Genomic DNA, 24,861 nt, shown 5'->3' on the forward strand with positions numbered 1-24,861 from the left:
CTGTGCAAAGATGTTGGTGGCCCTAACAAATTCTTAAAAGATAGCTGAGCCCAGCACTTACTGATCCCTGCAGTGCAATTTTGTCTGATTAGCAAATTTACCTCTCTGGGAGGTCAGTGGCTGGAACAGTTTGTGAGTTGTATTAAAGGAGAAATAAATAATAATAACCTGTAATGCTTAGGGCTGGTGGAAGACCACAGGCACAAAAAGCTGCGGACTCCACAGAGTATTAGTGCTACATCAAAGCCTAGTTTTCCCCTTGGTAATACTGTGGCTGTTCCCAAGGAGAGGGATGCTTTCCACCAGGGAAAGGAAGACCTAACAGGATATCTCTCGGGACTACTTGCTTGTCAAACATATAAACCCAGGGCAAAGTGAAGGGTTCTGTAATGGAAATAATGAAGCTAACGAGGCACACGTGAATGCCCTCCATATTTCCATAGGGTGCCTTCATCGCCAGCCACCTGGTTCCTGAGTAAAGCCGACCATGACACAGGGTGGACTTGGCAGGATTTTTGCCTCATTGAGTTTCTCCATGTTGATGGCAGGTGACCCTGACTCCAAGGCAGACTGTGCTTTGTGACCCATTGGAGCACAAGAAGTGTGGGCTCATCTGCAGAGGGCTGGGTCACCAGCTACCTTGTCACATCTCTCCTGAAATTCCAGCTCCTTATCTCATGGAAAGCTAGATTACAAATATTTTCCCAATTTACCTACCAAAGCAACTGGAGCTACTGTGTAGATGTGAAGTGTTTGTAAATGGCAGAAGTGGTTACAAACAGAAAGCAGGATGCGCAGGATGGTATGAGGATGTCAGCTCTGAAGCCTTGCACAGTGCTCTGTAAAACACGTCCTTCCACAGCAGAAAAATTGCCCAGCCTTGCTCTGGGCCAGCCAACCAGCCTGTACCTACAGTAACTCAAAGTATTTTCCTGTACCCCAAGCTGAAGAGGGCATCATGAGACAGGTAGCCCAGAAAGGGGGCCCAGTCTTCAAGAGAAAAAAGGGCTAGGGGTGTGTATGTGACATAAATGACAATGTCCAAGTATTAATGTGACATTCCAAGAGATGCCCTTTAAAGCTGAGCTGACTCACTGGGAAGTGTTTCACTGTTTCCAAAACCTAGGGCTTGTTTTCCCCACAGAAAGGACAGGAAAACCCCAAACGAAACAGATTTAAGATACTTCAATTCTCCCTGACCCAAGTAAAAACCAAAAAAAAAGAAGTGTAGAAATATGGGAATTTCCCAGAGGATGGAAATTTTGGGCTTTACCTAGCTGCAATCCCACAACAGCAGGGCAGGCTGATAGCCATTACTTTGGGCTTTGCCTTAGACATTGGGGGAGTGGTACGGGCTGCACTTGCGCTGAGCCTGACTGCAGTTACCATCAGCGAACCCCTGCTTTCCTAAGCTGGTGCCTGGTGAAAGAGAAGCAAACCCAATCCCAAACCTTCTGCCGTTCCTGGGCGAGCGCCCTGCACTCCCCTTCCCATGCCGTAGGTTGGGACCTGCCTCCTCCCGAGCACGCCTGTGTCTTTGCTGAGCCTGATGGCAACAGGCACTGAGCACTCAAGCCCGTTGCCCGCGGTTGAAATGAGAAAAGCCCAGCTATGACTTTCCCTTCAGGGGGGTCACGGACTACAGGAGCCCCCTCCCTTGCCCAGCATTCTTTCACACCCTCCCCTCCCCCCCCCCCCCCCCCCCCCCCCCGACTCATCCTCAGCCTCTGACACCGGAGAACATGGAGGGTCACTCCAGATAGTGGGACAAGGACTTGTAATGCCACAAGGGCATGTCCTCAAGGCTTGCTGCCCAGATGAGAAGGATGGATTTCAGCTATGGCTGCTGATGTGATACCTGGGGTCCGTGGGACCCTGGCAGCTCCCACTGAAGGGACTCCAGCCCTGCGCCTGTGTGGGCTGCATGCTGCCTGCACCATCTGAGGAGGGTCCACTGTGTGTTTGGCTTTGAAAATATCAGAGTTATGGTTAGGAGGATTTAATTGAAGATGTAAATGGAAAAAAACCCCACACCCTAGCAAATCAAATGCTGAGTCTAAAACCTGATCCATGCACAGGTACTTGGTGTCGCTGTGTGACTTGGCCTTGCTGTCTGATGCCTGCACTAATAAGCAAATGCCATGACTCAGGTAATTCTCCCTCTCCCTCCCCGCCTCCTCCCTCTCTCTCTCTCTCTCTCTCTCTCTCTCTCTCTCTGGGTCTCATTTTGTTTTGCAAGCCATGGCATGAGCTAGCTTTAGCCTTGCCATAAAAATCTGACTCACTTCCTAAGGGCAGGCTAAAATAACCTGAGGATTTTTAAAAACGCTGCTTTTACCTTCTTAGCCACAACAGAAAGACACTGGGGATTTCTGGAGGGAAAAAAAAAATAATTAAAAATTCAGCTCAGTTAAATAAAGATGAGAGGTTCTTTCCAGCCCAATTTTCTCCTACTCTGTGAGTTGCTCCTTTTCGGAAGAGAAAAATCTGTGCCTCTTCCGTGGTCAGCGTTTGACAATCAGCACTTTTCCTCTCTTCCCTGAGTGGAAAAGCTGAGGAGGGGTTAGGGTGGTGGGGGGGAGAAGGGCTGAAAGTAAAGCAAAGAATTGTTCAGATTGCCCAGATCCCTCCAGGAAGTGATCTTTCTGCTTTTACTCCAGACACACGCCTCCCAGCTAGCCAGCAGCTCCAACTAATTAGTACACGTGATGGGAATAGGAAACAAAGTCACAAACAATGGTAGCGTGGGAACGCAGCCTAAACGGCAATTACATAGACCCCCCTCGACCTCCTCCCCCCCACTCCACCCGCCCCACCCCCCCCCCCCGGCCCTTCTCCAAATAAATAAATAAAGGCACAAATAAATACATAAGCCCATATAATCCAGAAGAGCTGCCGATGATGCAGCAGATAAGCGTGGGAGGCGGCACAGACCGCGCTGGGCTGGAGGTGAGGATCGGCGTTTGTGGGCCGAGCAGGAGCCAGCTATTATTTCCCTTCCATACTTCACGTATATCCAGGCTGCTTCGCCTCCTTTTGTTCCGCGCTGGGGCACAACAGAAAAATGTGTTTGGGGAATTTCAGCACTTGCCAGGTCATGGGGGGAGGTCACTCCACTTTTGTTGGGAGAGAGGCAGAAGAAGAAAGAGGGCAATCAAATATCCTCCTTGAGACAGCTTACAAGCACATGTCTCATGCTGTCAGGGGGCTAGGCTCCCGGGTGACATTTCCAGCTTCTTGTCTCCCTGCCAAGCTGGGTATGTTTGGTGTACGTTATATATGTGAGAAGTGGTCACCACTTCCCTGGCCCACCACAGCTTTAAAACATATTAGAAGGGAGCTATTGTCTGGGATTAAACGGCGTTTGCTGTGGTTTGAGCCTTAGGAGCGTATGACCGCTCGCACTCGCTTGGCAGCGCCGGCGCTGCTGCTGACGGTGGAGGTGCTTGCCCGGAGCTCACCATCGTGGTGCTCGGGCAGCTCCGCACCAAGGGCCATGTGCTACGGGTTCGGGTTTGTAACAAGTAAACAGAAGGGATTTTTATTGCTGCTACAGCAGTATGAATCAGAAGAGAGGCCTGGGTACGCATGGGAAGTATAGCTGTCCTGGCAGGCTGCTTTGGTAGCTCCTGTTCCTGTATCACTGAGATGACCTGGAATACATTTTTCAGATGGGAGTTGTTTTGGAATAAAACTACTTCTCCTGGAATAACTTTTCTTCTTTAAAAGCAGATGAACTGAAGGTCACTCTGTGAAGAGGGAGGACCCTTGCACTGCTATGCTGGCCAGCTCTGCAGGGTCCCCAAGTCGTGACTCTTCTGAAACCTGTACAATTTGTTCAGTTTTAAGTAAGAAAGAAGGCACCTCACAGGAAAATACCCTCAGTACCAGTGCAGCACATGGCTAGTTTGTTACTGCGTTTTTGCGGCTCTTCAAAAAATTGGCTTGAAGCTCAGTGTTAGCTGCCTTATGAACCCTCAGCTCAGGTTCCGAAACACCTCAGGTCAGATGCTGACAGACATTTGGATGATTTAAGAAATAAAAGTCTCCCTAGTAAGAGGTAGGTTCAGTATCTAGCTTTGTTCTGGCAAAATCAGAGGGGCACTTCTGCTGTTTATTTTTACCCTCGTATTCCATCACGTAATGGAATAGACAACTGATGACAGGATTTGATTTTCATATCCTCCAATGTCCAAATACTCTGCCTGCCTGGAATAAGGTTTCACGTTCAAACCAGTCAAGCTTAGTCTTTATTTTATCTAAAGCAGACAAATCAGGTGTCTTTGCCAGGACCTCTATGGTGAAAACTCAGCCAGAGTCCTGACCGCTTTGTGGGAATTAAAAATCCCTGGCACTTTCTCACTCTTGTCACACATGCTAAACATCCCCTCACAGTTCATTTCTCTGGGATTGGGGTGGGGGGGGGTCTTATATAGTGGTTGTTTCCTTGGGTCTATCTTCTGCTCAGGTGGCTGATCACTGTGGGACAGCAGGTGTCTAGGAAATGCGGTGGCAGAAAGATGCGAGGTGAAGACAAGTTATCGCAGGAGGGAAAGTAAAGAGATGCTTTCCCAGGGGTCAGCGCTCACCACATCAGATAGGTGATATGCACCATTTTCATTCATTTGTCTGTGCAATTGTCGTCAGAGCTTTTCCTAACTGCCACTTTCACAAGCAACAAACTATTACTTTGATTTGCTTTATTCCTAAATGTGTGTACCAGCGGCTCGATTTTTCATTTTATTTTTGCATGGTGAAATGCAGTTCCAGGAAACATGTTAAGAAAAAGGGGGTTTGATTTGCCAAGAAGTCAGGTTTTCATACTTTTAAAGGACTGTTTGTGTGGTGGAGCAGAAAGTCTGAGAGTTGGTTTCTATCCTGTGCTTCCTAGCAAGAACGAATAGCGCGCGTGCTACATCTTACTGGCAAAGAAAACTCAAAGTAGGTTTCAGACTGTAAAGTCTTCAGAGCAGGGACTTCCTTTCCATCCATCACTGTGTAACAGGAAGCATGGTTTGAGCACTGCTCTTAAAACACTGAAGTTGCACAATTTTCATGGGAAAAACAGCTAGTCAGGCTGTTCCTTGATGGACTGCGAGGATTTCGACAGCAGGAAACCCAAGCGAGTTTCTCTGTGATTATTCCTCAGTCCAACTATGAGAAAAGTACTGTGGGGACAGAAGAAAAGTATTTTGGCAAACTACAAAGGGCTTGGCTGAAAAAAGAACCCCCCTGTTTTACTCTGTGATACCTGGTGCAAAGTGAGGAATGAACACAGGGGTAAACAAACCATCCAGCTATGGTGAAATTGTCACCTTGGAGGGCTGCCGTCTGTGGTTGACACACATCTGTGGCCATTGTCCCCTCCACCATTTGGCACTGCTGATAGACGCTCTCCTGCCACTAACACGTTGCTGAATTTCTCACATGGTTTTACACACAAGGTGCACTCTTACACACATGGACATCAGGGCATTTTCCTGTAATTAAGAGCAAATGTGGCCGCAATTCAAAGGAGAATCTTCTACGCAATGCCACTCCAAGTCAGCCTGCTTTTGTATCTATTATGAGACAGTCATTAATTAACGTGACCTGGTGTCATTCCTTCTGCAGGCCTTTGGTCTCTTTTCAGCTCTGGGAATGGAGGAAGGGATGCCTGCTGGAAGAAGCTGCTCCCTTCAAGGGCCTTGTCTCAGAGGGAGGCTTGCATGGAAACAGAAAAGGGACTGGACTGATTGGAAAGGAAATTAGGTACCTTTGCCTGCTGATGGATTAAATGTGCGTTCACAGATTAGTGTTGTACAAAGTTATAGCCCAGTCTGTTTTTGGAGATGAGCTGAAGCCTGATTGGGTAAATGCAAAGTCTACCTGCAATGTTCAGAGCCATCCAGAGGAGAAATCTGCCTGCACTGCTGCAGTTAATATGCTGACAGTGCTCGTCTTCCTTATTTATGGCTACAGACTGCTTCCCAAATACGAGCGCTGTAACCTATGCGGCAGCAGAAGTGCTGCAGCTGAGGCATCCTGCTAACAGCAAGGGCTCTGGTGTAAAAATGATCCCTGTCCTTGGCCAGTTTGAAGACAGAAATGTCTTTGATCACAGAATCACAGAATTGTAGGGGTTGGAAGGGACCTCAAGAGATCATCGAGTCCAACCCCCAATATGATGCACTATGGTTTTAAAATGAGTTCTGGGTGTTTTGTGCATCTCCTGCCTTCCCAGATGCATGTGAGTGTGAATGCATGATGTTTATGCTCTTTCCTGCAGCAGTTGCTCCGGCTGAAAGATGCACAGCACCTGCACGACAGAACTCGGGGCCAGCGTGCACCCAAGCCTAACTTTGGAGCTGAGTAGCTGGACCTCACAGACGTGCAGATGTGAATTTCAGCCCTCCCCTCCTGAGAAAACACCTCTGCAGCCAGGATACTGCTAACAGATCACGCAAGAAGCCAGAAAACCACCTTTTCCCTCGCTCCCGCTCCCTTCTCGAGCGCTTCCATTCGACCTGCAGTAACTACTCTTGAACCCTGCTGGCACGTTCAGCCAGGAGTCAGCAAAGAAAAACACAAGATTCAGAGCAGGAACTTCTTGCTTGCAGAGCTGAATCTGCAGCGTGATGTATGCGGGGGTCGGGGGAAGGGAGGGAAGTGGGGGGGGGGCGTTGATGTTTTCGCCTGGCTGCAGTGCGAGTGCCAGAGCCACCGGTTGAATTGGGCACAGTAACCATAGAAACGTCGAGTTTCCGGGACTCAGGGTGACAGGTTGACGGGATTACTCTTCAAAGCACTTGCTCCCTTGGGAGAGAAGACCTAAAGGAAGGGGATGGGAGTTAATTTAGCGCACACACTAGAGCAAGGGTCAGCAGTGGCAGGTCTCTGCTGGAGGGAAGCCCGCAGCAGCAATAAACAACTCCTTTTCAGTGGGACTTTGACGAGCACCGAAATCGCTGTAGGAGGCATTCAACAAAGAAAAATGGGGAGGGGAGAGGGGGGGTGAGCACACAAAAAAGTGACACCACTCCCTTCTAAGGGACAGTCACGAGGAGCAGCTCCTGTGTGTTTCAAACCCAAGTCTCTGCTTTGCTGTGATGACTCTTCCCTGCCCTGCCATTCCTGCTTCCAGCATGGGGGCGGCCAGATGTGGTGACAGAGGCTGCATCTGGAAACGCCAAGTTGTGCCAAACTGGGAAGTGATGGGGAAGCTGGGGAGGGAGGCAACTGTGCTGGTATGTGTGACAGGAAGGGGTGTGGGGTGCAATGTCTGGTCGATGGGGAGACTGCAGCTGTAGTAAGAGGTGGGTGAGGCAAGAGGGTGCTTGCTCTGTAGGGCAAAGCAGGGAGAAGGGAGGCATTTGCCGGGTGTAGGGGACAGGAAAGGTGACTGTCATGTCCTAAGGTGCACTGCTTCATTGTTGTGAAGGGGGTCTGAAATTAAGCTCTTTTTAAAAGCGCCTCCTTCTCCTGTGCTGTCATTTTGATTTACTTGGACTTGAGAGAGCAAAAGGCTGCTCTCCTGTCTGCCCTTCTGGTGAGAGAGAGGTGCATGACAGCACTGCCTCAACATGTTGGCAATTCCTGGCTAATAAAACTGCCCTTTGGGCCACAGTTAACAATTAGACCAACGCTGAGGATCAGGCCCTGCCCAGTGCCAGAAAAGCACAAGGGTAATTTAAAGCTGGTTTTGCTGTCTGTTCCTCCTAGTGCTGGATGGCAAGATCGAAACCACACATGGGCAAACATTTCTTATCTTCCCATGGCAGTTGATAGCCAACTGCAATTGCTCACACGGAGGCCCAGCTACACCCTACCTGCCAGTTCCTGCAAGTCATTTGGAGAAGGTGTTGTCTACCTAAGCTCTGAATGTATCTTTCAAGGTGGCCCCTGTGGTTTACAGAGCTGAGGAGTGGGGTCAGCTCCAGGACCTGACTGCTGGGAATCTGGGTGGCCAGACCTCTACTCGCAAGCAATGAATGCCTAATGGCAAGTAATTTCTTTTACAGTGGGATTTTCCCCCCCTGTAGTATGAAGAACACACAAATATGTCTTGATGGGAGAAGTCTGACGTGTAGTCTGAAGGCCAAGAAGGAATGTCACTGCACCTTCCACTGCCCTGGCTTTTGGTCCTGTAAAAGTGAGTGGTGCAGAGATGTCTTACAACAAACATCCACAGGCTGGAAAGGTGGATGTAACAGAAATGCTGTCAAGGGTTAATTAACAGCACTGCAGAAAGGACAGATTTATGAAAAATGCAATGTGGGAAAATATGATTATTTCTGTAATTTTCTCTTAGGTGCTTAGAGGGGGCTGCAGGACATTTGTTAAGTTTCTTAACTGAAACTCTTTCACTACCTTTAACCTGGTCCTTGCTTCCATTTCCCTTCCACCAGAAACTCTTTGCAAAAATATGGGTAACTGCATGAACTCTGAAGGAACTCTGTGCCAGGAACTTTTACCTAAACCAGTGGGAGGCTGAAAGCTGCTATTTCCAGGGTCTTGAAATGGAGAAACCTGGGTCAGTGGATTCTTCTCTGTCGCACTACGCACATCCCAGTTATCCTCCAGCCCCTTGAATTGCAAAACATGAAAGAATCAACTCGGAAAACGAGTCTTAGTTGAAAGGCTTCATGTAAATGAACATTCAATTATTACAAAACCACCTCAAAGAGCATTGCCCTCGTTTCACCTGTCCCACTTTGCCAGTAACTCGGCCTGAGAAAGCTGGCAGAGTGAAGAGGTCTTGTGCTGGGGGACGGGGCAGTTTGGGGGAAAGGGGTGTCCAGGCTCGGTGCCCTGCTGAGTGCAGAGTGGCATGCACTCCCTATGAGCCTGCCAGCCAGCCCTCTGCACACGCTGCATGTACACTGCCCTGTCACCCCTCTCCCTTACTAAGGACTGCGCAGCGAAGCACGTTTGCGTTCAGCCCCTCACAAACTGCCCCTGCGTCTCCCCACCTCTCCAAAACACAGGCGGAGAGACGAGGGAAGGGTCTGGCCTGCAGAAGGCGCAGCCAAGAGGGACGCCTCGCCTCCCCTGGCACTGCCAGCAAGGAAAAAGCCCCAAGTTCCAGGCTCCCCCGCCCCGGGGCTGCGGCCACCCGTCCCACTCGGAGTTTCGAGGCAGGGCAAGCTGCTCCCGCGGCGCCTTCCCCTTCTCACGCAGCCCCGCCCGGGCCCCGCTGCCGCAGCCTGCCTCGGGGCCGCGCTCCGCAGCCTCGGCAGGAGCAGTCAGCCTCTGCAGGGCGCAGCGAGCCCGCAGGGCTCAGGCCACGGGGGACCCCGGCGTGAGGGGGTGCCGAACGCAACCCCGAGGGTGCCCCGCAGCTGCCCTGCTTGCGGCGCCCGCTCCGCACGGCATCGGCACCGCCCGGCTCTCCAGGCCGGGACGTGCTTCCGCCCGGCGCCCTCCCCTCCCCCTCCTTCCCTCCCCCCTCTCTCCCTCCCTCCCGTCGCCGCCGGGGCCCGCACGCGGCGGCCGCCGCTGCCGCGCGCCGCCCCGCGCCGGAGCGCCGCCGCCCGCCGCGCCCCGCGCCGCTTTCCCACGGCCGGCGGCGCGCGGCCGCGCCTCCCCCGCCGCCCCACACCCCGGCGAGTGGGCGGGGCTCAGCGGCCGGCCAGCGGCAATTGGCTGAGACCGGCGCGCCGTCGGCCAATGGGGGCGGCGGGGGCCGCGCGTGGCGGTGCTGAGCGGCGGGCGGCCGCGGGTGTGCTCTGCCCGGCTGTCTACTCTCCCGGCTGCCTGCTGCCCGCCCGCCCGCTGCCTGCCGGCTGCCTCCTGCCTGCCGCCTCCTGCCCGCCTGCCTGCCCGCTGCCTGCCTCCTTTCCTGCCTCCCCCCCCTGCCTCCCCGCCTGCCCGCCCGCGGCGGGTGAGAGGTGAGGCGTGGGAACGCCATGGGAGAGACGGGTGCCGGGCGAGGCGCGGGGCGCACGCTGGGCGCCCTCCTCCCGCGCACCGCCCGCCGCCTCCCCGACGGCCGCCCGCGCCCCGCCGCGGCCGCCATGAAGCGGGCGCACCCCGACTACAGCTCGTCGGACAGCGAGGAGCTGGATGAGGCCATCGAGGTGGAGAAGGAGAGCGCGGACGAGAATGGGTGAGCGCAGGCAGACGGTGGTCGCCGTGAGGCGGCCTGGCGCCCCTTCACTCCCCTCAGCCCCGCGGGGAGCCCCGATCCTCCCCTCCCCGCGATCCCTCCCCCCCGCGGTGCCGGTGCCTGTGGTGACCGGTGTCCCGCTGTTCCCCGCAGGAACCTGAGCTCGGCTGCGGGCTCCATGTCTCCCTCCACCACCTCGCAGATCCTGGCCAGGAAGAGGCGCCGAGGGGTGAGTGAGTGCCTGCCGGCCGGCCGCGGCTCCCCTCAGCCCCGGCCCGCCCGCCCCCTGACCCTCCGCTTTCTGCCCTAGATAATTGAGAAACGCCGCCGCGATCGCATCAACAACAGCCTGTCCGAGCTGAGGAGGCTGGTGCCCAGCGCCTTTGAGAAGCAGGTAGCGCCCGGTGACCCCCCCGCCCCGTCCTGCCTCCCCCCCTTCGTTCCCAGGAGGAGGGGGTACCCCCTCTTTAACATCCCGATTCTGTCTCAAAAGTTTCGCGCCTCCTCTTCTCTCCTAGGGATCAGCCAAGCTGGAAAAGGCGGAGATTCTGCAGATGACTGTCGATCATCTGAAAATGCTGCATACGGCAGGAGGGAAAGGTAGAGTTTCGTGCCTGACAGCGGGGTCAGCAGCCCTGCAGAGAGGCTGCCGTGAGAGCGGTGCGTGCTCCAGCATTCGGTGCGCAGTTTGCTGTGGGAGCCCTTGGAGAAAGTGAATGGGAGCTCTCTTACGTTTCGGCAGGGATTTGGGACTTCCTGCTACTTGACAAGATTTGTGGCGTTGCTAGCACTGAAACGTTTTACAGTACTAGCTCCAGGTTCTTCTAGGGGAGGGCGATTACAAGTTACCCTAGCTGTGTGTCAGCACCGTGAAGCGAATCGGCTTTTGGCAGCTTGGAAAACACAAAAGTTGTTTGTTGTTGTCAAATGCTTGTTTATGGAACTTTCTGAAAGGTCAGGACAGAAAGTCGGAAAAGGAAAACCAGAATGAAATGAGTAGTGAAGATAATCAGCAAAAAATGGTGAAACACTTTTAGGAAAGAAGTATGTTGCTTGCAGAAACCCCCTCTGATAAGTTAGGACTTAGTTTTCTAATGAACTTCACTGTGCTGTGGTTTTGCTTGCACTGGGGAGACATGAAGGGATCAAAAGTACTTTCCTCCAGTGGCAGTGTGCAATTTCTGTTTAAAAATGGCACTCTGGCTGGTCTTGGGACTTGCAGCATCACAGCACAGATATAAAAGAAAGGCTTGTTAGACACACACACAAAAAAAAAGGAGGAAAAAAGAGCTTGGCAGCTAATCCATGGTTGGGAATACTAACCACATCCAAGTGAAATATGCTTACAGGGGAGGGTGGAGTGGGGAGGCTACCTGTAGACAATGACTAGAAAACAGCATCTGAAGACTCCATTCTTTGTTCTTTCCTCCTAGGTTATTTTGATGCTCATGCTTTGGCTATGGACTATCGGAGTCTAGGGTTTCGCGAGTGCCTGGCTGAAGTTGCTCGATACCTTAGTATTATAGAGGGTCTGGATGCCTCCGATCCTCTGCGAGTTCGACTTGTGTCTCATCTCAATAACTACGCCTCTCAACGGGAAGCAGCAAGTAGTGCACACACTGGCATTGGACACATTCCTTGGGGCAGTGCCTTTGGACATCACCCTCACATATCTCACCCCTTGCTGCTGGCTCAAAATGGGCACGGTAATACCAGCACTACAGCATCTTCCACAGAAGCACATCACCAGACCAGAATTGCTGCCCCACACGCTGAAACTCCCTCACTCCGAGTGCCCCCAAACGGCAGCGTTGGACCAGTGCTCCCTGTGGTCACCTCGACTACCAAACTGTCTCCTCCTCTTCTCTCCTCCATGGCTTCCCTGTCTGCGTTCCCCTTTTCGTTTGGCTCCTTCCATCTGCTCTCCCCAAACGTGCTGAGCCCATCTGCACCGACGCAGTCAGCAACCCTTGGCAAACCATACAGACCCTGGGGAACTGAGATTGGAGCCTTCTAAGAACTAACTCTTTAGCAAGAGGGTGGGGAAGCCTACAAAACCTAGCTGAGCTGGGTTATGCCACGCTTAAAGTTGAAGCTCTTAATAACTGGGACAAAGGTACAGCTTCACCTTAACTGAGTTTGTCTGAGAACTGTCTCTTTGGATTTTTCTTTTTGTTTTCTACATTTTTTTGTATTAGCATTTTTTTTTAATAGTTGCTGAAGTTGTCCAAAAATAAAATTACATTAGTGGTTGTTAACACTTGTGTTAGATCTGTGCTGAGCATTTAAATATTTTTTGTGAACAGTTTGTTTCAAATGTTTCATTTTTCCTGAGTACATCAGACTGCCTCTATGAAGAGTTACCACCTATTATTGTTAGCAGTGGCCTAGTTTAGCTATTAATTTCTCCAAGACCACTCTTCTCAGCATTAACAAGCTGTGTTGTTGCTAGTGTTTTGACACTGAGATGTTCTAGAAAGAATTACTCTTTTTGTAAACTGTATTTGAGTCTTTTGTTTCTGAGCAAAGCGTTGACAAATCAGATGGACCAGCTTGACCAGCTGTATCTAAGAGCCCAGTTTCTATTTCTTTTGCAGCAGTCTGGGATATTTGGTGGTCTTACTCTAGTCCCTAGTGGACGTTTGCTTAATTCACAGAACCACCATGCTGTTCCTCCCAGCAGTATGAGCTTTAGAGCAAACCCTGCAGCAGGGAGAGTGCGAAAGCCGAATTCCACACTGTACTGGTGGCTGGTTTAGTTGCTGGGGAAGTGAAGGGAAAAAGAGGTTGCCCCCTGCAGTAGTCCTCCAGCTGGAGCTGGGTGTGTGCACGCTCAGTTCATAGGGCCAGGTTCTGCTTTGAGTTGTGGTGGAGCAATTGTTCTGTTTGCCCCATGTTCCTGGGGTAACTGAGGTCAGACTCCTTCCCTCTGGGAGCTTCAGATTTGCACCTGCAAGGAATGGTGCTGGTATTTGAGTAGCCAATGGATTGGTACGGTGGGAACCCGTTCAGAGCGCAGCCTTGTTGCTTAACAGATGTATCTGAACCACTTCATTTTGCTTTCTTTCTTTTTTCTTTTCTTCTGTTGATTCACTTCTGGGTGCAGTTCGGTGCCACTCTTCATTTTGTGAGGGCTTGTGTGCATGGGAGCGTGTGCGTGTACACGTGTATTTTGGTTGATTTCACGAGAATCTTAACCTGAACAGGTTTATCTGGCGAGTTTCCACTGAAGGGGGTTTGACTGCTCTTGTATTGTGTTGTGGCTAAATAAAGGAGAACCAACAAAGTATTTTAAATCACATGTTTTTCTGATATGTATCAGTGGAGAATCTGTGCCTTTAGGTGTCATGGGAGATGTTGAACAATTGCTATTCAGCCTTGCTGTGGGCATTTGTATTTTCTGTCTCTCAGATGTTACAGCATACATAGCTACCCTGGCCCAGTGCACAAAAAGCAGCAGTGCCTCAGAGTAACAGTCGAGGGGAGGAAAATTTTGGATACATTTTGCACATCACTCTTACTTGCCTGGTAGCGAGTGGGCAGACAGCTAAAGACACCTGGGTTGCTGCTAAAGAAGAAGTGACAGCTGCACCATCCCTGAATATTCATTCTTATTGTTCTGTCTTAATATTAAAAGGAGATCATCTTTACCAATGTGGAATCCTTTCTTGTCTTAACTGATGAAGTCTTTATCTGTCTTTTAGCTCTGTTGCAAAGTTCTGTACCTAAGCCTGGCTTAGCTCACGTTCAGGGTGTTAGTGCAGAATCTACCGACTGATGGTGTACTCGTTGCTGAGTGGGTTCACAAACATCTTACACTTTGTTTCTGGAAGTAACAGCCTGACAGGCTTACACCCAGATAGAAGGTCTTTCTTCAGATATGGTCTGTAGTGCTTGCAAATCTCTACCTGCAGGACATGAACAAGTTCTGGAAGTTCCTCACTTCTTTCCTGTGCATTTGAATTCGTAGTACATTTGTGTTGGTAAATGGCACATCCCTGCCTGGGTTTAGCTCTGCCAGAATAGCAGAAAGAGCTCGGCCCTGTGGGAGACGAGAGCTTTGTTTAAAGAGGGGCTCTTGGGCCAATTAAGGAGTGGCATTGATGAGAGGCTTTCTCGGAAGAAGGATTGCCGTGAGGCTGGAAAAAGTGGAAGGGCATTCGAGTGCGTAACCTTGTTCTACCTTCTTCCCGAGGCCGAGGGGGACCACTGCTAGAAGTGAAACACAAAACTCTGTGGCAGCTAACAACACATAGGTGTTACGGAGGAGAGATTGCAGGGCTGAGTATTTCATGTAGAAACATGAAATAAGAGGCTGTAAAATTCCAAAGCCAGTTTCCTTTTCACAGTGTGTATTGTCTCCTGTTTAATTATGCTCTGCCCTGTCCCTAATAGGTTTTTATACCAAATTAACAACTCCTACCTAGAAGATTGCTATAGTGCACGCAACTATTCTTTAGATCTTTTAATAAATGGCAATGCTTCTCAGCCTTTTAATGGTTATTTCATTGACATTCAAATGACTTTGCCTGCCTCTAAATAGCTGGCTCTTTTGTGTAGAAAGACCCCTATAATTATTTTTGTCCCACTGTCCTGCTCTTGAATGGACTTCAGAAGCAGAGTGCAATAAAAGTTTAGCTGCTGTTGTTTGCCTCCATATCCACTGTCCTCTCTTTCCATTACGAATGGCAAACACAGTAAGGAAAAGTACTGATTTTATTCAGCGTTTGCAGTAAGTCCATGTTAATTTTTGCAAAGACAGGAATGTTTTCCAGGAATTCACAAAAACTAGCAATTTGAATGGGAAAAGCATGGCCCAGAAGCTGAAGCGCCAGGGTTGGAAGTCCAGGGCTGTGTTTACTACTCGTGCTGCTAACCCAGTAAGTCATGCTTGGCAATCACTTCATCCATATCCGCTTTGTCAGCTGTGGAAAAGGGATAGCAGTGCTTGTTCTCCTTTCATCAAGAGACAGTGGTAGCTGGAAATTATATGGATGACAAATGCTTGGGGTTTTTTTGTTTTGTTTTTTTCTTCCTCAAACCTACAGTTCTGTGATGTTCTGCTGTTTCTCTGTCCTGCAGGATGCCAGGTTTGTAAAGACAAACTGAAAAAGGCAAAATAAGCTGGCTTTTCTAGACAACAGGTATCTCCCAAGCCCAAAACATGTACTTGTTTGCCCTATGGCAAAAGAGCAATCCAGGAGCACAAGCTTAACCGGAGGCATGGTAGAGAAGAAAGGAAATGCATATGTGACTTGATCCCATGACCCCCAACTACTTTCAAGTGCCGTAGATGAACTGTGTCTGTCCGGAAATCCTCAGGCTAAAGCTTTGTGTGGGATGGAAGATGATGTGGTGTTTCGTATATGCTAATATTATCTTCCTTTATCAAGGAAGCTGGGTTTGAGTGCAGGATAAATTCAAGAGGCTGGTGAATACTGCGTAATACCAGATACAAACCTTTGGAAATCCATTCCGTGCTTTGGCATAAAGGAACAGCTCATGAAAATGACAGTTTTTAGCTTTTGGAAAGAAGCTGTCAGTAGTTCTTAAGACAGTTTCTGTTCAGTGCTCCCATCTTAACACTAGTAGCATGACAGAGTTTATTAGGATCATGCTGAAAACCCCATGAATCCTGGCTATTGCTCTCTTCACTCACACATCAGCCTGTGCATCCCCAGGTGACAAGAGACTTCCTAGACTATTGCATCACTGTGGGAAGCCTGCCAGGTTTTTTTTTTTGTTGCATGTGGGTTCTTCTCCCGCCCCCCCAAGCAACAAACAAGCCCAAGTGAGCCCAGATAAACCCAAATCCTTCTTCCTGGTTTATATTGCATACATATTCACAAGCGCTTCTCTCCAGAAACTCCCCGTTTGGATCATCACATACTCTGCATGGAGCTGCAAGGCTGTAGTGAATAGTGTGGAGGTCATGGGCTTCCTGCTGGAAGGCGACAAAAAAGATTTACAAAGCCCTTTTCTGAGGCCTGACTTGAAGGGTTGCAGAGATGGGCTGTGGTACTTGCCAGGTGACGTGGTATGCTAAGGCACGGGTGTTTTAACCGGCCTGCCTGGCCTCATAGAGCACTGTGTGCTTTGCCTGTAACTGAACGCCTCCCTCTCCACTTTCCCAGCTTATAAATAAAAATTAGAGGAGTCCCTTTCTTCTGGAGCCAGAAGATGCAGGCATTGACTCATGCTTGCAATATAGCAGCTTGACTGCGGTAATGAATGTTGAAATGCCAATGCCTAGTAAGATACAGCTACTTGAAGGTGTCTTTTGGGAGTCTGAAGAGTTCATTTGGTGAAAGCTTTTATTAAGCAAGTGTTTAGCTATTATATGTTGTTCACTTATTCCAGCTAGTCCCACACATTTCTTTATTTCTCTAGTAAATTCTAATAATTATTCATACAGCTTGGAGCAGTGGACCACACTGCCTTGCTCTGACCTGTGCTGTGTGAAGCCTGCCCAAGCCTTCCCAGCAGAGCAAAGTTCATAGAAAGAAGTTCTCTTCCAGCTGTTTTTTTGGGGTTGCTTTTGTTTTTTTCTTTTTCCTTCAATACATCATGTAACACAGGTGTATGATGCAGGAGAGGCCTATCAAAGTGCCCAAAACAGCTGAGCGCTAGGGGCATTTTTCCCTGCTTGCAGAGGAATTAACTACATTACATTGCTGGGACCTTTTCAAGGTCTTTTACCAGGCTGCTTTCTTCGGGAGAAGGCTCCTGGAAAAGAGTCAGGGGCGGGAGAGTATAGCTAGAGCCAGTTCTGCCCGTCCTTTGCACTTCTTGTTGGAACATCCTCAGCATGGGGAGACCTCTGTAGACCACTCTCACCACTCTGCATCAGGAAAGCTTCTTGGAGCTTTCCAGGTGCCTTGTATTTCTCCAAGGTAAGCTGTAAAATCTAGTAAGAGGCTGAACACTGCTGGTATGTGTGTTTCTGTGCTGCTTTCTCAGAAGAAAGGATGTTGGAGAAGAGCTGGTGGAACTGCTCTGTGAGAGAATGGCCAGGAGCAGGAAGGAAGGCTGATGTGCAGGATCAGAGGAAAACTGAGGCTGTTAACAGACGAATGAAGAGTTGTATTGTTTGCATTGACTATTGCAAAGATGCGGAAGTAACTGACGTCAGATGACAAAATAAGCTGCATGCAAGTATGTAAAGGATTCAGAGTGGGGATGGGATTCAAAATTTTGCTCAGTAAGCCAGAATCAGATGAGTAACGTGCAAAGACTGAGGCATAGAATTTTAAAACCAGTAATGTGCTGAAACAAATGCGTGTGAATTTCTTTATTGAATTTGATGGACCATCTCACTGGCTAGGGAGGTACCAGGGCTCAGATGGACTGTTGCTGCCTGTAAGAATGGATCACAGCACGATTTACTGATTGCATTTGTACAATCTGACCAAGTGAGTGTAAGGAGGTCAATGAATGGTATGGTGTGTGCACAAGAGGGGGCTTGTGACCCAACTTGACAAGGAATTTGATACATTGGGATAACTGGTATGAGCTCCTAGTGACTGGCAGCTGTTTCCACAAATGGCTCAGCCTTTATCAGTAGCTGCCAGTGCACCTGCTCATGATGTGTTGGTCACCTAGGTAGGGTTGAGGTCTCCTTCACCATCAGGTGAGGAGGACATGTCCGTCTCCAGAGCACTAGTGGCAAACCCGCTCTCCTAGCGAAAGGGAATATGGAGCCCGCTTGTGAGATAAGCAGCATCTGGTTAGAGAGAACGTGGAATTGCTAACTTGCTTCACATTATCTGCTATTGATAGTGCAGGTAATACCTCGGTGATACTGCTTCTTGTTATCACTAAGCCTGTCTTCCTTAAGAGAGAGGCCATTTCAGAGGCTGAATTTCAATGCCAAAAGACAGAATGAGAATAATTGTTGTCTGTAGTTGTTCAGTGATGGTTATGTCAAAATTTGTGGGATTGGATAGTGACTAAAAATGTAGCAAAGGGAACTGAAGCGTGTGCTGTAGGAACTCTTACATGCTCCACAGCAGGTAGATCTATTTTTTACTTCATCAGGAAAACATCGATTTTATTGAACAATGTTCCCTGTATAATGTCGATGCCTAACTGTCTGTAGATTGCTCCTTTGAATTTCTCTGGGATTCATTGCGTCTTCTGTTAAGAGGAAACTATCAACAACAAGAGGAAATCCTGTACTAGTACTGAATAGTCCTTATTTTAAAGGTACTTCCCTTCTTGTGGGAATTGTATATAATCAGAACAACACTCCATAAAACAGAAAAAAATTATTTTAGAAGGAGACGGGTCAGCCTTTTATTTAAAAGGTCTGACGTTATTGTACATAAGAAAATCAATTGTTAGAGTGGATGACATTCTTCCACGGGCTGCCTGTGCTTCCCAAAGGTGGGGCAAAGTTTAAGGCATTGGTAACAGGAAGTTTGGGCTCCTGAGAGACTTTCATGTTTTCTGGAGCACGCAATGACAAAATTACTCTTTTTCTTCCCAAAAATAGCACCAGGAATAATAATGATTAGATTTTACCCTGTTAAGAATTGAAATAGGTGGGGATGCAAATGGTGCATGGACAAAACTAAAGTTGGTGTGGGCAGGGATAAGACGTCAGCAGGGTGCTGTAAAGGTCATGCAAGCAGAAGGAACAGCTCTTTTGAAGGCAAACTCTTTCCTTCCATTAGGTTTCCAAGATCTGGACCTCTGTACTTCGGTTCCAGCTGCATAGACATCTCCCACTGCACAAACCAGTATTGGCTGAGCATGGGGTAGGTGAAGCCCCCATCTGAAGCCGGGGGCTGAACTGCTACGTGGCCACAACTGTGTTCTAGGTTTTGGAGCATCAAATCAAACAAAGCACTGTAGATCTAAACCTAAATGGTTGTCACTCCTTCACTGGTTAAATCCATGCCTGTTTCAAAGGAGAGGGTTGAAATCCCTTGTGCCCCTACCCCGGCCCAACCACAAAGCTGTGAGAGCCCCGAATGAGTCAGATACTCACTGAATTCAGTTAAAGCAAAAATCTGTCACAGAGCTTTAAAAATCTTTGGGCTGTTGCTGTTTTAGGCAACACTCATCCAATTTTTGTTTCCTCTCTGGGGAAGGAAGATGGCTCCCCACTTCTTCTTGGTGCTGATGGAGGTCTGTGGGGCTCCTTACCCAGCCCCTCAGGCCTGACCTCAACCTGCCAGTTAGCAGGCCGAAGCCCACTTTTTCCGCCCCTGCGGCACAGCAACAGCCTGGGCTGAGAGCACAGCTTCAATGACAGGGCTGGCTGAGAGCCACAGGGGCCCAAGACTGGGAATTCCCATGGTCTGCCCTCAGGGACAAAGCTGAAGGAGTGACGCATCAGGTTTCCGGGTAGAAAAATCCCTACTTTGCTTTTTTTTTATAGCAGCATCAATATCCTCATAATGTGCTAGCCAGACTGTCTGACTTGATGCATTCTTATTTAAGCAAAGAGGGAGCAATTCTTTAGGTTTCCTTCTGACTGCATACTTTCTAACACGAGGGGGGGGGAGGGAAGGTTCAAAATCCCTTCTTATTGTGCCAGGATCTCTCCCAGGAAGTGCAGCCTTCCCTCCATACTATTTTCGTTGCCTTGCGTGAGATAGAAACGTGGTCTGTACCAAACAGTTGCTGAGAAAGCTGTGATTCAAACTTTATGTAATGAAATACTTTTTTATACCACAGCCTATTGGGAGACAGCCTGTTCAGCTCAGCTATCCTCACTGCATTAACTTTTATAACCCCAAACTCCCATCAGAAAGGAGGTTTTTATGAGATCGTATTTGACACATCCCAAAGAAGGTTCCTGTAGCAACCATGTCTGACTGACTGAAAAAGGCTAGAGAAGACTTTGCCAGGGGCTAGTGCCACCTCAGATTTAATTTTTTGGCGACAGTGTCTGCTCTTCACTTGTTTGTACTAGAGGAATGGCTGCAGCGCTGCTGTTAATCCTATGGGACAGTGAGAGACAGTGAAGAGAAATCTGTGTACAGAACTTGGACCCGGTGTCGAACCCTACTTTGTCCCAAGATCACAGAATCTGCAGAATGAAGTGTATTCCAGAGCAGCGGGTAGGGCATAGGGCAAAACCTGAGACCCCTTTTACGCTGAAACCTGACTCTAAAGCGGAGGTTTTTATTAATAAGCCTCCTCTCTATAACCAGGGCTTTGCAGTCACAGCACTACTACATTTGCTCCCTTGACATGATACTTGCAATGTCCCGTGGAGGTGTAACATTACGGTCTGGGCAGGGAGTTGGGACTCAGAAAGTTGAAAGTCAAGCAGTTGATTGAGTTGCTTGGCTGAGGTGTTTCAATCTGGATTGTTCTTTCGGTTTTATTTTCTTCAGGACTTCTGCAGCAGTTCCTGGATTCAATGCACAGCTGCTCTTGACTTTCTGGAAGCCACGGAGGGTGAGTACTCCTTCACATCGGACTGAGCTACTTCCAATGTCAGAGTTTCAGGCAACAAGGAGCACCGGGAACATTCAGGAAGCCTTTTCCTACTCTCCTACAGCACTTAAGCAAATGGAAGTAAAAAAAAGAATCCAGCTCCCACACTACTCTTTAGTGCCCTTAGCTGTAAGACAGTATATCACTTTCCAAAGTCTCCTAACATGTTCAGCCATTTCGGCAACAACTAGACCCTTTCACTACTCCCTGGTGAAAGCAAATGCAGCCAGTGGTTGGAATGAAACAGATTTCTTAGGCAAAATTAATATTCCCCTTAGATGTGGTTTTTTGTGTGTTTGACTTCCCAACCCAACACTGTATTTTTAACACAGTCTTCTGTGTATAATGTACTAGGTCTTAAATAAATTATTTGAAGGCACAGCTTCCCTAACGATGTCTCAGATCATCATGTCTGTGGTTCATAAATAGGGCTGAAGGTCTCGGTTTTGCTACTTAGACCCCTTCAACTGGAAGGGATAGTTGGTGACTCATGTAGGTTATCTTTATGTGGACCAGAACTAAATAAGGGGTGGGGGAGTTAAGGGGGAGAAAAATAGCCATTTGAGGAGCTCAGTGCAGGGGTGATGATGGGGGTATGCACAGCTGAAGGCTCTGTTGAGATGACACAGATTACCAGTGTGGTGCTGGGTCATGGCAGGGACAAGGGGAAGTGTAAGCTGGGATCCCAGTGGAAAATCTTGCAGTGACAAAAATGTCTAGGAGGTGAAAATTGACAGTTAGAGTGCAGCTTTGGGCATCAAAGAAAACTGGTTTGGACTGTGGAAAGAGGTTAGGTTTGAGGAAAGGCTTGTGTGTGAAGGCAGAGGATACTCCCCTCAATCCTCATTTGCAGAAACGTCATGGTTCCCAACCCTGCATGACTCATCAGTAACTTGGACATGAGAGGTACAATCACCATCAGTTGGACTGGAACTTTGTTCTGGCTGAATTTGCCTCTATTCATGAAATGAACATAATTACCTGGATGAGAAGCTGGCAGTAAAACATTGCTCCTTTGCACAAGGTGTCCCAGAACCTGAACTGCCTCACACACAGCTCTGCTCTTACAGTCTTCCCTGGGAACAAGCAGTGCCACAGTGGACAAGATGTTTCAGCAAAGCATTTGTGCCTACACATGGCTCAATTGCTTCAAATGGCCAAATGTACCTTGGAGCAATGGCAAGAACTTATTCAAGAAGCAAATGAGGAGCCCTTATAACCTTGGGAAAGTGATGTCCTCATGATGATGCCAAGAAAAAGTAATTTGGACATAAGTCTTGTTTAGGGATCCTTCGTAAGGAGAGACAAACAGTCTCCTTAGAGCAGGTAGGAAAACTCTTTTCTGGAGGACATACAAAAATGTCTTTTATGTCTCTTCTTAGGGAGTGCACAGAAAACACATTACAGATTAATGTCTCTGGAACAATTTTGGTTTATGCTCTGGCTTTCACAAGACAGAGGAGGAAGGCTGTGAGGCAGCAGAGCAATTGCTGTATTCAGTGGCGTGGCCCATGGGAGCGAAGGAGCGCTGTTTGGGGCGGGGGCGTTGGCCGCACAATAGAGATGGAGCTGTTTGGGAAACACTTTCATACAATTTTATGGGAGAGAGAAAATAGGCTTCTATAGAAATAACTTTTACAGCTTGGTTGTTTTAAAAGAGAATGAGAGTGCAATGAGGGTGCTTTTGTTCCAGCAGAAGACTTTATAGTATGTATTGTCTCCTGACATCTCTGTGGCTGTCTGCAGGTTGGGGCACAGTGGGATGACTCTTTTTGGTTTTCCTTCCTGTCCCTCTAAAACCAGCAGCTGTGACTGAGCTCGGTTTAACATGTGGGGCACGAGGGAAGGAGGGTTTCCTTCAAAAAACAACCCCCCCCCCCAAGCTGTGCAGAGGCTTAGCACGATGGGTAGTAATTACAAGTTTCACCCTGATGTCTTCATGGGGATGAGATCCCTGTTGCAGTCCAAGACTTCCTAGAACTCGAGAGATCAAGTATTATGTGGTCAAAACCACAAAATAGTAATTTTTAGTGCCACTGAGCAATGAGAGATCCCTTACAGAAAATAATCTAGTGTCAGAAAATATCTTTCTGCTCTGGAGCTCTACTGGCATCTCTATGGAGTGAGAGTGTCACACTCCTGCAAATGCCTGTTCCAGTTGTGGGATTACGCTCTGTTGAAAGAGTCACTATTAATAGGTTTGAATTAACTGTTACTAAAAAATGAGAGAACAGTAACAGAGAAGCTCAGGCTGAAAAGTGAGGTGCAGTGGGCACGCTGAGCTGTTGGAGTTCTGCAGGCTCACTTACAAGCACACGTAAAAAGTAACAGCAGCTGTGGCCATCACTGCAAACGCTCACTCCTGACCCCTGAACATCCTCCTATAATCTCATAGATAACACAGCCTGCACATCTGTTCTGGTTTTGGCTGGAATAGAGTTAGTTTTCCTCCTAGTAGCTGTCATAGTGCTGTATTTGGAATTTAGGATGAGAATAATGTCGATAATACACTGATGCTTTAGTCATTGCTAAGCAGCCAAGGACTTCTCAGCTCCCCATACTGCCTGGCCAACAAGGAGGTAGGAGAGCACAAGAAGCTGCAAGGGAACATGGCCAGGACAGCTGACCCAAAAAGGCCAAAGGGATATTTCATGCTGTGTAAAATACTCAGAATATAAACTGGGCGAAGTTACTGGTGGGTGCCACAGCTCAGGAACGGGCTGTGTATTGGCTTCTGGTGGCAAGCAGTTGTGCTGTGCATTGTTTGGGTTTTATATTCTTTATTATTATCATCATCATCATCATCATCATCAATCATCATCATCATTTTCCTTTCCTGTCCTATTAAACCATTTTAAATCTCATTTCCCAAGTTTTACTGTTTTTCGATTCTCTGGCCCATCCCTCCATGCGTGGGGGTGGGTGAGTGAACAAACGGCTGTGTGGCTGCTTTAGCTGCATGACTTGCAAGGGATGACACAGCGTGACCCTAATGACACACATGCCTCAAAGCTGTTCAGGTGAGCAGGGGAGGATCAGTGCTACAATTTTTTCCCTTAACAGATGCTTCATTCTGGACAAATCTCTGTGGAAGTGAGATACGATTCAGACCACGTACGCTGCTGGTATCAAAACCAAACCATGTCTCTTTGACTTTTAAAAGGCAGTGATACCTTGACTAGAGAGGAAGCCTTCAGGCCAGAGGATCTGCATCAGTGATGGCTCCCACGTTGCTGAACTTCAAGAACATAAACCCATGCTTCTGGAAGGGAATGCTTGCCATCTACTTCCCTCTGTTGATTGAGTTGCTGAAGTACCCTAAATTTGGGTAAACTGAATGCAAATCTCACAGGCAATGAAGTGGAATCAGAAGGCAGAAATCAGGCCAGATTCTTGGCATTGGTGAGCTGGTGGAGCTTTGCTCAGAATATTGCAAATGGCTGAGGACAGGCACACTTTGCTCTTAGTTTAAGCAGTCCCTTTTATACAAGAACATGCTCTCAAAAAGAAAAGACATGTTTTATGTGTACATACTTGTGCAGGTGCTTCATCTTTTTGTGTCTAAATAATAACAACAAAATAAACCAAAATTTCTTCGCATCAAACTGTCAGTCATCACTGCCACTTGGCATATAATCAGGGAGGAAAATGAAGCAGAAGCACAGTTTTCTTGTTCCAGTGTTGGTTTTAAAACAACAGCTTTTTGTTAGTCAGCGCAGCTACTAAAGGCGGGCAGCAGTTGAGGAGAGCTTTCCAAGAGTATTGCTTTCTGCCACTGAAATGTTGGTAAACTCACCCTGGCTGGAAGGAAGGCTCTGTTTCCAGTCCTTGATGGAGTGCTATGGAAGTGCAATATACAATGTAGAGAGATACCTTTATTAAACCCTAACAGCTCATTTGCACTGGCGTCAAACGACATGACATCTATCATCCTGTCCTGCTCTGCCTTGACCACAGAGTATACGTTTCCCTCTTCTGGGCAGGGAGAAATGGCAGCAATGACTCATGTTTGACACTTATGTCATTTGACATGAAAACCATTTCCACTGGAGACTTGCAAGACCCTGGCTTGCAGTTTCTTTTGTTTTCTCACTACTTCTCTGGTGTCCTCCTACGTGACATTGTGTTTGAAAACGCTGAAAGGGATGCTCAGTCGGCATAATATCCACATGATTTATTCTATGCTGACAGAAGAGTGTTACTCAAAGGAGCTTCAGCTCTGTATAAAGCACCCCCCAAATTTGAACAGATTTATGTTTTTGCTGGTTGCCTGAGATACACTGCAAGAAAGCATGTCTGTGCCCAGAAACAGACTTCACCCA

The 24,861-nt window shown here is 48.4% G+C and overlaps 1 protein-coding gene across 2 annotated transcripts; it reads left to right on the top strand.

Moving 5' to 3' along the window:
• Positions 1–9,913: 9,913 nt before the first annotated feature.
• On the top strand, positions 9,914–12,633 carry HEY1 (hes related family bHLH transcription factor with YRPW motif 1). Of its 2 annotated transcripts, none has more exons than XM_084280095.1 (5): positions 9,914–10,087; positions 10,241–10,316; positions 10,398–10,526; positions 10,606–10,687; positions 11,521–12,633. In XM_084280095.1, exons 1-5 carry the CDS (start codon positions 9,996–9,998, stop codon positions 12,102–12,104), a joined length of 963 nt encoding a protein of 320 aa, XP_084136221.1. In that variant the 5' UTR covers positions 9,914–9,995; the 3' UTR covers positions 12,105–12,633. The 2 variants fall into 2 exon arrangements, with proteins under 2 accessions (XP_084136221.1, XP_084136222.1); XM_084280096.1 differs by having other exon boundaries at positions 10,398–10,481.
• The last annotated feature ends 12,228 nt before the right edge of the window (positions 12,634–24,861 follow it).

Source organism: Gallinula chloropus (assembly GCF_964237585.1).
Source record: "Gallinula chloropus genome assembly, chromosome: 2".
NCBI classification, from domain to species: Eukaryota; Metazoa; Chordata; class Aves; order Gruiformes; family Rallidae; genus Gallinula; species Gallinula chloropus.